Source organism: Natator depressus, chromosome 10 (genome assembly GCF_965152275.1).
Source record: "Natator depressus isolate rNatDep1 chromosome 10, rNatDep2.hap1, whole genome shotgun sequence".
Lineage (NCBI taxonomy): Eukaryota > Metazoa > Chordata > Testudines > Cheloniidae > Natator > Natator depressus.
The window spans coordinates 41,125,136-41,137,722 of record NC_134243.1 but is presented as its reverse complement, the minus strand read 5'-3'; the positions used below and the strand labels follow the sequence as shown (position 1 = coordinate 41,137,722).

Genomic DNA, 12,587 nt, shown 5'->3' with positions numbered 1-12,587 from the left:
CCATATGTTTCATGTTATAGCAGTCTCAAATGATGACACAGCATATGTTGTTTGATTTACGAACACTGTCACTGCAGATTTGACAAAATGCAAAGAAGGTACCAATGTGAGATTTCTAAAAATAGCTACAGCAGTTGACCCAAGGTTTAAGAATCTGAAGTGCCTTCCAAAATTTGAGAGGGATGAGGTGTTGAGCATGCTTTCAGAAGTCTTAAAAGAGCTACACTCTGATGCGGAAACTACAGAACCCCAACTACCAAAAAAGAAAATCAACCTTCTGCTGGTGGCATCTGACTCAGATGATGAAAATGAACATACATCGGTCTGCTCTGCTTTGGATCGTTATCGAGCAGAACCCATCATCAGCATGGATGCATAGCCTCTGGAATGGTGGTTGAAGCATGAAGGGACATATGAATCTTTAACGCATCTGGCATGTAAATATCTTGCAACGCTGGTTACAATAGTGCAATGTGAACTCCTAGTCTCACTTTCAGGTGACATTGTAAATAAGAAGCAGGCAGCATTATTTCCTGAAAATGTAACCAAACTTGTTTGTCTGAGCAATTGGCTGAAGTAGGACTGAGTGGACTTGTAGGCTCTAATGTTTTACATTGGTTTATTTTTGAATGCAGGGTTTTTTTGTACATAATTCAACATTTGTAAGTTCAACTTTCATGATAAAGAGATTGCACTACAGTACTTATATTAGGTGAATTGAAAATACTATTTCTTTTGTTTTTTACAGAGTAAATATTTGTAATAAAAAATAAATATAAAGAGAGCACTGTACACTTTGTATTCTGTGTTGTAGTTGAAATCAATATATTTGAAAACGTAGCAAACATCCAAAAATATTTAAATAAATGGTATTCTATTATTGTTTAACAGTGCGATTAATCGCGCAATTAATCATGATTAATTTTTTTAATTGCGCGATTAATCACAATTAATTTTTTTTAATCTCTTGACAGCCCTACTTTTTATGTAGCATCTTGTAAAACTAGGCAAATATATAAATGAGCTGATGTACCCCCTGGAAGACCTCTAAGTACCCCCAGGGGTACACACACCCCTGGTTAAGAACCACTGGATCAGACCATTGAGTCTGGCCTCCTGGAGATCACAGGCCACCAGCACCACCCAGCACCTGCACACTAACCCAACAACTGAGCTGAGACTAAAGTATAACAGCCTTCAGGAGACTGGATTGGTATGAACCACAGGCAGCGAACAGGAAGGACCAAGGCACCTAAGGGCCAAAGGCTTCTGCAATGGCAAGGAAAGGATCCCTGAGGTGCTGAATGCCCTCAATTCCCACTGAAGAGCATGGCAGTCGAGGGCATGGAGCACCCCTCGGGACTGAGCCCAGTTCACATGTTACACGAGCCAGCATCTCTCTGGTGTGGGACCTTTCCCTATGCAAAGCAGTTACCTGGAGGTATCTGGGCAGCATCACCAGCAGGCCAGGGTTACCTTTGGGGAACTGCTGTAACAATGCCTTGCCAGGCTCGATACAAGGGAAGAAGGAAAGATGCTCAAGAGCAAGGATGCACTTGCGGTTAGACAGGGGCTTGGTCACCCATGATCTAGGTTCAATTCTGGGCACAAGTCACTGAATCTCGCTATGTCTCAGCTCCCCGCCCCATGGAGCCCCATGAAGATCTGTTTGTTCTTGTAGATGTGGCGCTCAGATAGCTGCTTTCAACTACCTGAAAGGGGGTTCCAAAGAGGATGGATCTAGACTGTTCTCAGTGGTACCAGATGACAGAACAAGGAGTAATGGTCTCAAGTTGCAGGTGGAGAAGTTTAGGTTGGATATTAGGAAAAAAATTTCACTAGGAGGGTGGTGAAGCACTGGAATGCATTACCTAGGGAGGTGGTGGAATCTCCTTCCTTTGAAGTTTTAAAGGTCTGGCTTGACAAAGCCCTGGCTGAGATGATTTAGTTGGGGATTGGTCCTGCTTTGAGCAGGGGGTTGGACTAGATGACCTCCTGAGGTCCCTTCCAACTCTGATATTCTATGATTCTATGATACAGCTAGGGGTGGGCACAACGGGCGATCAATAGCTAGAACTGGAGCAGGCTGTCCAACCATTCAATGGCTCGGATTACAAACTGAAGAATGTTGGGCCACCTCATGCAGTCCTTCTTCAGACAAGTCTCCCACTGATGACTGCAGAGTCTGGGGCTGAGTTCTGGCCCTCCGAAGCCCTGTTTGTGCAACTGGCCTTTCTAATGCAAGAGCAAACTGGCTTGACTAAAACATAAGCCAGCCTAAAACTTTACTGCAAGCTTAAATTTGAACCTTTTCCTGAGGGGAAGTTTTCTTTAAAGCCAAGAATACAATAAAAGATTCCCCAGACCAACACTTTATGTCGCTCCTCAGCACCGGGCCACCATCATCATACCCATGAAACAGCCCATCCAGCCAAACAGTATGGACCACTGCACAAGAACGTCCATTCCAATGAGGAGCAGCCCAAAGCACTTGAGGGCCTGGTCCACAACTCGGGCTGCTAGGTATGTGGGAATACAAACAACTACAACAACAACTCAGGATAAGTCCCCAGCCTGATGGCTGCTTCTCCAAATCAATCCTCTGAACCTCACTGCTTCTAATATGCTCCAACAGAAACACTGTCCCAGGAGGACTGAGCTAAATTGAGCTGGGGAGCTGAAAATCATGAAGCAGACTCATTTTTAATTACGGCTATTCAAGTTCCAGGAATGCAGAAAGTAAATATATATTTGTTTTTAGGCCATCTTTTGCCCCATTTGCAACAGAAAATTGAATGTACTTGATTCCCTCTGGCTATGCTCCTGAGAGAAACCCAGGGGAAATGAATCCGCTGTAACCAGCACACATAAAATATAGTTTTTGTTATGCCCTCACTGCTCATTGACTCTGCCATAAAGATTTCCCTGGGGATGTTCAGATACATGCAGGATTAACCCCTCGTTCACAACATCCTGAAATTCTAGTCCTGCTTTAAATGTTACACCCCTCCAACCACCCCCCACTGCAGTCCCCATGGGTAAACTGTGTCCTTATTTCCTGTTTGGTGCTTGAGAGCTCTGGACTATGCACATTGATCAGAATCAAACACAAATGGGCCATATTCCACCCTGGACTTCGAATCTGGCTGGATCAAACCCTACTGCCTAGACCTGCAGATGCAAACTGAGCTGTTGCTACCAAGTCCAGGCAGTTCAATTTGCAAATCAGTCCTTAGCTTACATGCTGCCATTTCAAACACATTTGCATACACACTCTGCACACACTTGATCAATTTGTACTGTGACTGCTGCAGGCTCCTTCTCTTTAGCGTTCCTCACTCTCTTTTCCCCCTTCCAAACCATCCACAATATCGTGGCAAAATTATCTACATTGCCTGCTGCTCCGATCATACCCAGCTTCCCTTCAAGTTCTTTCCCTGGCTCCCTCTCAACTTCTCAATCAAATTCAGTTTTGAGCTTTCCCCACAAATGAGGTCCTGCCTACTTCTGTTCTTGTTTCCTTTTGCTTCCTGCTTTGCCCCTGCTCTCTGTGCAAGCTACACAACCAGCCACTCCTGCTTCTTCCTCCTCACACTTCCAGTTTTGATCTCCTATGGCTGGAACCTTCATCTGGACCAGATCCACAATTCTACCCCTCCATCTCCTTCAAGTGTCTCCTTAAAACTCACTTCTATGAAGCCTAAAAACATGTTGCTTTACCTGTTTAAATAATAATCACCCCCCAAATTTGTAGATGGGGAAACTGAGGCATGGAGATGGAAAATCTCTTCCCTAACGTCACCCTGCAAATCAGTACCAGAATCTGGATTAAAACTCAGATCTCCTGACTCCTAGTAGCACCCTGACCACTAGACCTCCTTGTCCAGAGGTCTAGTGGTCAGGGTGCCCACTCTCCCACTCTGAAGGTACCTTGGCTCCCCTGACTACCTACCTTTTTGTCCAGAGGTGATTGAACTCTATTGACCAGTGGTAGGTGCCTGTCTGCATGTATGGAGGTAACCAAACTCCCTTGTTGTTAAGTAGACTCCTCACCTCTGTGGCACCTAGACTCTAGGCCCACAGCTACACATAGTTCTACAAGCACTTTTTCTTCTTCATTACTATGCAGGGCCTGGCTGCCTCAAATTAAGTTAGAACTCCTGCCCTTTTGTATCAGGTGGGACAAAATAACTCCATCAAAGAACTGTGCCACGAGACTTATTGTCTTGACATTGCATCAGCTAACGCACAAGGATGCAATGTAATACCATGACACTGTAACGTCATCACATTTGGCCACTGCATCGCCCTGTGGTTAATCTGGCAGCTACGCAGCCTACTCATTGTCTGTTTGGCTCTCATGCTTTGAGCTACACTCAGCAATGTGGTAGCACAGGGTTGCTCAGAAGCGCTGGAGTGGTTGGAATTGATACTTTTAAAGAAAGGCCTGGCTAAAAAACAGCAGCGCTCTCTGGAAGATTGACGTGGGCTTTGAAACCAAACCTGAAAGAGACAAAGTGGGTGAAAATTTTAGCTGCCACTGAAGTTGATAACGTCCCTTTAGAAAGAGAGTGGACACATGGGTTGGCCAGCCTTCCCACAGCCAGCCCCCTGCGGCTGTTATACTGATTTCTTCCCAGGGACTAGTGGGGTTTTCTTTGAGTGAATGAAAAGACACCAACCATCCATAAACTGGTGTCACCTCAGCTCTAATCTAATTGTGGCAAAGCAGGGTCCTTACCTTCTCCTGGTATTGCCGCCTTGAGGAGTCCAGAGACTGGATGAGGGCTGTGGCGTGGCCGATGAACATGGCATAGCAAGTGGCACCAACGATCATGCTCAGCATAGTGAGCCACACATCTGACATGCCAACAGGAGCCTGCTGCCCATAGCCAATGCAGAGCATGTGACTCATCGCCTTGAACAGCGCATAGGAATACTGCTTCCCCCAGGAGTCATTCTAAAGAGACAGACACAGACAGACAGACAGACAAGGCTTTAGCAGTGTTACAGGACACAAGAAGGAAGCCAGGGAGACATTCCCTGGGACAGACACTTTTAACACAGATGCCTAAGGTTAGGCTGCTAAGTCCATATTTAAGGTACCTAAACCGGTGACTTAATTCCCCAAAGGCCACATACAACTCCCCTGAAAACAGCTGGGCACTCAGTATATTTGAAAAAATTAGATCTTTTATTTAGGTGCCTAACTCTGGGCACAGAAGCCTAAATTTAGGCACCAACATTTAAAAATCATGGCTAGGATTTACACAAATTGCATATACTGGCTCCGGCCAAACCTTCTGCAAAGGGAACCCAGAGAGACTAACATGCTGCTAGCCCAGGATGATCTTAGGCAGCGCCATCGATCACAGCACACAAAGGCTACAGGGTGATTCCCAGGGTGATTTGTGTGCTGTAGGAGGAACTGCAGCAAATCACTGCTCTGCCTAAAAACTGGGTTAAGCTGGGGAACAGCTGGGGTACCACAACTGACCTGCTCCAAGCTGATGCTTAGAACCCCTTGATGAGTTGTATTCTAACATCACTTGTACGTCTCTGATTTACTCTCCAGCTTAGGTGTGCCAGACCCCAACTGAACAGGCATGAAGGGGTGAAGGCAAGTTAGTATTTATAATGTCCAAACAGCCCTTTCCCCAAGAGCAGCGCAGGGACTTGTTTTCAGTGTAAAATAGTACTACTCCCTAGGAGCAGCACAAGCCATGGGTGACCATATTGCAGGGATGCCCTAAGCTGTCACAGCGAAAGGCAAATCGATTCATTGCCTTCTTGGGACAGTCTGCACAGTCCTGGCTCTGCACTGAAATGAACAGCAGGAGAACACCAACTGCTACAGAAGTAGATAGGGCTGAAGGCAGGCAAGTTTGAGGTTTTGTGAGCTACTCAGACTAGACTGAGTTCACACACCAAATACAGGTTTATTAACTACACTAGGGGTGCAGTGATAGCTCTACGGTCTTTCCCACAAAATCCTCCCTGGTCATTACACTGTCATCACACACTGCTGCAACAACATATATGAACAATATCTTCACTGTGGTTACATGAGTGACAGTGAAGAACCCACAAATTCACCACTCGTCTGTTCCTAGGAAGATGCTAACGTTACGGATTGATCTGTGCCAATAACATGGGCCAGACCAGCTTGGGGAAGCTCTTTGTGGGGAGGGGTTGGTTGGTGGGTGAGTGTAGTATAACCAAGGAATAGTTCTATTAACCACCTAGAGAGACCCTGTCTACACTAGGGACACTTCCTAGGAGTTTCCCACCATTGGCTCAGCTCCACCATGTAGCAACATTGGGAAGCCTCATGCTAATGGGCTCCCAGAGGTTTCTGGACACTGCCCACTATGGAGAGATCTAACCACAATGGCGGTGAACAGGCTGGTAACCCATCTACAACAGGACTCCCAACATTACCAACTTCAGTGGGAAGCTTGTCAGAAGCTCCACTAGCACAGATGGAGACAGAGCATATAATTGCTGTTTCTGGGCAGCCAAGAACAGCTGGAACCTTTGGAGAGTGTTCATGGGCACTAAGCAAGTGGACAGAGACTCAGGATAGTCTGACCCAGGCTATATTCAGTGGCCATACATATAATGTCCTGATTAAAAATGGACAACACAACAAAAGCAGCAGCAAAAGGAGCCCAGACGTAGCCCATTCAGAGCCCCATAAATATAGAGCTCTTCACCGTGTCAAACTCTCTGGGCTGGTCTTGCTAACAAACAAGGATCCAGTTCAACCCAGTGCATTGGAAAACATCTCTTGCCATTGAGACAACATGGTAATTGCAGATTCAGAGCCCTACTATGAAATGGGCCCCTCACTGTGCCAAGGGGAGCAGATTTTGCACCTTGGAATGGGAGCACAGATTTCACTTGCGGACAGTGCTCCATGAGGTTCCTCCATGTGCACCTCAAACTAGGTTTTGTTTTAATGAACGTGTTGTTCCCTTACCACTAGTTTGCAGTTATGGTATTTACCCACCTTCCCTTTCCCTGGGCCCACTTCATTCTAGCAATCAGTCATCACTGTAAAAAGCTCCATCACTTACACAATGACACACACACACTCTCCAATCATTAGCTCTCTCTCCCCACCTGGCCTATTGTCTATGTACTGAAGGGCTAGAGGGAGCTCTGAGACTGTGGGCTGGACCAGCTGCCCTGGCCAGACCTCTGCCCATGATGGCATGTCACCTGTGAGGTGGGCAGTGGATTGACAGCCCCAGTTATGCCAGCTGCCACCCATGTGAGGGGGCAGAGGCAGCACAGCGGTCTCTCTCCCTCTCTGTGTAATGAACCTTCCCTGTTAAATGATGTGGTTTGTATTAATCAAATTGCATTAGAGACAGTAGGTCACTGCTCAGTGGGAGTGAGCAGAAGGCTGATGCTGGGCAGGAGAGCTGCAGCATCACAGCCCGTGGGAGAATTTGGATCCCTAGCAGTGGCTTGCAGGATCTTATCTTGGGAAGTCAGAGAAGGCCTGTGGAGAAGTTACAGAGGCCAGGTATGTCCGTTCACTCGTGTGTGTGACTGGGACACACAGGTCCAGTGCAGAGTGGCCCAAGAAAGATGATCTGGGGCACATCACTGGGGAGCAGAAGCATAAGATGAGCATGGAGCAGCCAGCCTCAGAGCTCAGTGCACACCAGGAGAAGTGAAAAGGGCAGTTTAGCCATGGTCTGCACATAACCCTTTGTTGTGCCCAGTTTAGGTTGGTGAGGCGGCATGATGGAAACCCAGCCACCCTACAGTGCAGTGGTTGCATTGATACCCTTCTGCCTTCATGCTTATCTGTGGCTGTCACCGCAATGACAGAGGCAAGAGAAGGGCACTACACAGTGGGGAGACAATGTCGTGTTTCACCCCAGTAGGGCAGCGCTCAGGAAATGTCTCCATTGACCTTGTCATTCTGGCTTCTCTACAGCGTCTCTCAGCCTGAAGGATCCCACATGCTCTATCAGCGGTACATCTATGAGAATCACTTATCATTTCCATCATGGAAAGGCAGCTGCTTTTGGGGTTGAACGCAACAGCTGTTGAACACTGCAGTGCAACTTGTTTAATCTTGCAGTGCTGCAGTTTAAAACAGGAAGTGAAGGAGGCTAACAGAGGGAGTTTGCCTGGGATCTGTCCGAGAGGAGGTACGCCAAGTGCTGCATTAGGGGGGCTGTGTTGGTGAGTATATGAGTGTCTGTTGCAGGGACAGTTTGTCAGTTTGATCGTGTGCTTGATTGTTTGTTTGAAAAGTGTGAATTGGGAGTGCTTTGTTCCAGGTGAGCCTTGAGTGGGTCTGACTTTTATAAAAAGCCAGTCAGCTGCAAACCCAGCTGAGCAGTGAACAGCAGAGAGGCTAACAGAGGGAGTTTGCCTGTGGAGAGCCTTTCATCTTGCAGGCTTCTCTGAGTAGTTACTACAACAGCTGAGGAAGCTCTTAGAAGGAAGGTAATATGGATGGTGAGCGTTCAGCGGTTGTGACCTGCACAGGATGTGCCATGTTTGTCTTTCTTCCACAGGACAGAAACGACTTTGTCTGTACAAAGTGCAAGCTGGTCTCCATATTGGAAGAGAAGGTTCAAGGTCAGGAGCAACAGGTTTCGACCCTGTGTTGCATAAGAGAAACTGAAGATTTCCTGGACAAACGTCAGGATATGCTTCTACGGGCACAACGTTCTGAAGAATCAGAGCAGGCTGCGCAGCGGGGACAGAAGGACGGTGAAGATATTTGGCAGCATGTGACCTCCAGAAGAAGAAAGGGGAGTGGCCATGTACGAGCAATGCAGACACAGGTAAGCAACCGTTTTCATGTTCTCTCCACAGGTACTAATGCAGAGAGTGGACTAGATGATATATCTGAGGGAAGGGAGCAGAAGGAGACTCCGCCAATTGGAAGGCATGAAATGCACTGTCCGAGGGAGGGGGGTTCCGCGACCACCGCTCCCAAGACAAGGAGGAGGGTGGTGGTGGTCAGGGACTCCCTCCTCAGGGGGCTGAGTCATCTATCTGCCACCCTGACCAGGAAAACCGAGAAATCTGCTGCTTACCAGGAGCTAGGATTCATGACATGACGGAGAGACTACTGAGACTCATCAAGCCCTCAGATCGCTACCCCTTCCTACTTCTCCATGTGTGCACCAATGATACTGCCAAGAATGACCTTGAGTGGATCACTGCAGACTACCTGGCTCTGGGAAGAAGAATAAAGGAGTTTGAGGCACACGTGGTGTTCTCGTCCATCCTCCCTGTGGAAGGAAAAGGCCCGGGTAGAGACCGTCAAATCGTGGAAGTCAACGAATGGCTACGCAGGTGGTGTTGGAGAGAAGGCTTTGGATTCTTTGACCATGGGATGGTGTTCCAAGAAGAAGTGCTAGGCAGAGAAGGCCTCCACCTAATGAAGAGAGAAAAGAGCATCTTCTCAAGCAGGCTCGCTAACCTAGTGAGGAGGGCTTTAAACTAGGTTCACCGGGGGAAGGAGACCAAAGCCCTAAGGTAAGTGGGAAAGTGGGATACCGGGAGGAAGCATGAGCAGGAGAGCATAAGAGGGGAGGGCTCCTGCCTCATACTGAGAAAGCGGGATGTTCAGTGAGTTATGAGGGGGGATTTGATAGCTGCTTTCAACTACCTGAAAGGGGGTTCCAAAGAGGATGGCTCTAGACTGTTCTCAATGGTAGCAGATGACAGAACGAGGAATAATGGTCTCAAGTTGCAATGGGGGAGGTTTAGATTGGATATTAGGAAAAACTTTTTCACTAAGAGGGTGGTGAAACACTGGAATGCGTTACCTAGGGAGGTGGTAGAATCTCCTTCCTTAGAGGTTTTTAAGGTCAGGCTTGACAAAGCCCTGGCTGGGATGATTTAACTGGGAATTGGTCCTGCTTCGAGCAGGGGGTTGGACTAGATGACCTTCTGGGGTCCCTTCCAACCCTGATATTCTATGATTCTATGATTCTATGATTATCTTACATTCCTACACACGAATGCAAGAAGCCTGGGAAACAAGTAGGGAGAACTGGAAGTCCTGGCATAGTCAAGGAATTATGGTGTGATTGGAATAACAGAGACTTGGTGGGATAACTCACATGACTGGAGTACTGTCATGGATGGATATAAGCTGTTCAGGATGGATATAAGCTCAGGAAGGACAGGCAGGGTAGAAAAGGTGGGGGAGTTGCACTGTATGTATGAGAGCAATATGACTGCTCAGAGCTCCAGTGTGAAACGGCAGAAACCTGAGAGTCTCTGCATTAAGTTTAGAATTGTGAGCAACAAGGGTGATGTTGTGGTGGGAGTCTGCTATAGACCACCAGAGCAGGGGGATGAGGTGGACGAGGCTTTCTTCCGGCAACTAACGGAAGTTACTATATCGCAGGCCCTGATTCTCATGGGAGACTTCAGTCACCCTGATATCTGCTGGGAGAGCAATACAGCGGTACACAGACAATCCAAGAAGTTTTTGGAAAGTGTAGGGGACAATTTCCTGGTGCAAGTGCTGGAGGAACCAACTACGGGCAGAGCTCTTCTTGACCTGCTGCTCATAAACAGGGAAGAATTAGTAGGGGAAGCAAAAGTGGATGGGAACCTGGGAGGCAGTGACCATGAGATGGTTGAGTTCAGGATCCTGACACAGGAAAGAAAGGAGAGCAGCAGAATATGGACCCTGGACTTCAGAAAAGCAGACTTTGACTCCCTCAGGGAATGGATGGGCAGGATTCCCTGGGAGAATAACATGAGGGGGAAAGGAGTCCAGGAGAACTGGCTGTATTTTAAAGAATCCTTATTGAGGTACAGGGACAAACCATCCCAATGTGTAGAAAGAATAGTAAATATGGCAGGCGACCAGCTTGGCTTAACAGTGAAATCCTTGCTGATCTTAAACACAAAAAAGAAGCTTACAAGAAGTGGAAGATTGGACAAATGACCAGGGAAGAGTATAAAAATATTGCTCGGGCATGCAGGAGTGAAATCAGGAAGACCAAATCACACCTGGAGTTGCAGCTAGCAAAGGATGTTAAGAGTAACAAGAAGGGTTTCTTCAGGTATGTTGGCAACAAGAAGAAAGTCAAGGAAAGTGTTGCCAACAAGTTAAAGAAGTATGGGCTGGATGAATGGACTATAAGGTGGATAGAAAGCTGGCTAGATCGTTGGGCTCAATGGGCAGTGATCAATGGCTCCATGTCTAGTTGGCAGCAGATATCAAGCAGAGTGCCCCAAGGGTCGGTCCTGGGGCCGGTCTTGTTCAATATCTTCATTAACAATATGAAGGATGGTGTGGACTGCATCCTCAGCAAGTTTGCAGATGACACTCAACTGGGAGGAGTGGTAGATACACTGGAGGGTAGGGATAGGATACAGAGGTACCTAGACAAATTAGAGGATTGGGCCAGAAGAAATCTGATGAGGTTCAACAAGGACAAGTGCAGAGTCCTGCACTTAGGACGGAAGAATCCCATGCACCGCTACAGACTAGGGACCAAATGGCTAGGCAGCAGTTCTGCAGGAAAGGACCTAGGGGTTACAGTGGACGAGAAGCTGGATATGAGTCAACAGTGTGCCCTTGTTGCCAAAAAGGCTAAGAGCATTTTGGTCTGTATAAGTAGGAGCATTGCCAGCACATCAAGGAACATGATCATTCCCCTCTATTCGACATTGGTGAGGCCTCATCTGGAGTACTATGTCCAGTTTTGGGCCCCACACTACAAGAAGGATATGGAAAAATTGGAAAACATCCAGCAGAGGGCAACAAAAATGATTAGGGAGCTGCAACACATGACTTTTGAGGAGAGGCTGAGGGAACTGGGATTGTTTAGTCTGCAGAAGAGAAGAATGAGGGGGGATTTGATAGCTGCTTTCAACTACCTGAAAGGGGGTTCCAAAGAGGATGGCTCTAGACTGTTCTCAGTGGTACCAGATGACAGAACAAGGAGTAATGGTCTCAAGTTGCAGTGGGGGAAGTTAGATGTTAGGAAAACTTTTTCACTAGGAGGGTGGTGAAGCACTGGAATGCGTTACCTAGGGAGGTGGTAGAATCTCCTTCCTTAGAGGTATTTAAGGTCAGGCTTGACAAAGCCCTGTCTCGGATGATTTAGTTGGTGTTGGTCCTGCTTTGAGCAGGGGGTTGGACTAGATGACCTCCTGAGGTCCCTTCCAACCCTGATATTCTATGATGCTCTATCAAGCTGAAACTGAAGTGAGAATTTTGGAGGACAGATTTCTATCAGCCCTGTTGTAATTTCCTGAAGGGCTAAAATACCCAGGCTAACACCCTCTCTCACCAGAAATCTGCTGGTGGTGTTGGGCTCTTCTGGTGAGGTACTGAGCAAACTCAGTTCTCATCCAGCTCTGCAGGAGTTGACAGTGAAAGGAGGAACTCAATGCTACATAAAAACTGGGTCTCTAATGGCCACAGGTGGTCAGGGTCTGAGATCTAGAGGAATGAGATACAGGATTGGGAGCTGAGAACTGGGAGCAGCTCTGCCAATGACTTGCTGTTTGGCCTTGGACAAATAACTTCACCTCTCCGGCAACCCCTCAGGAAGCAGGAGATAATCTTTACCCATCTA

At 47.3% G+C, this 12,587-nt stretch overlaps 1 protein-coding gene across 1 annotated transcript in view; it reads right to left on the bottom strand.

Annotated features, from left to right (window-relative positions):
• The window catches only part of HCN4 (hyperpolarization activated cyclic nucleotide gated potassium channel 4), a 183,289-nt gene that overhangs the window by 67,274 nt on the left and 103,428 nt on the right, over positions 1-12,587 (bottom strand). Inside the window, 1 exon segment of the mRNA XM_074965866.1 lies at positions 4,742-4,960. Coding sequence (XP_074821967.1) covers positions 4,742-4,960 — 219 coding nt within the window.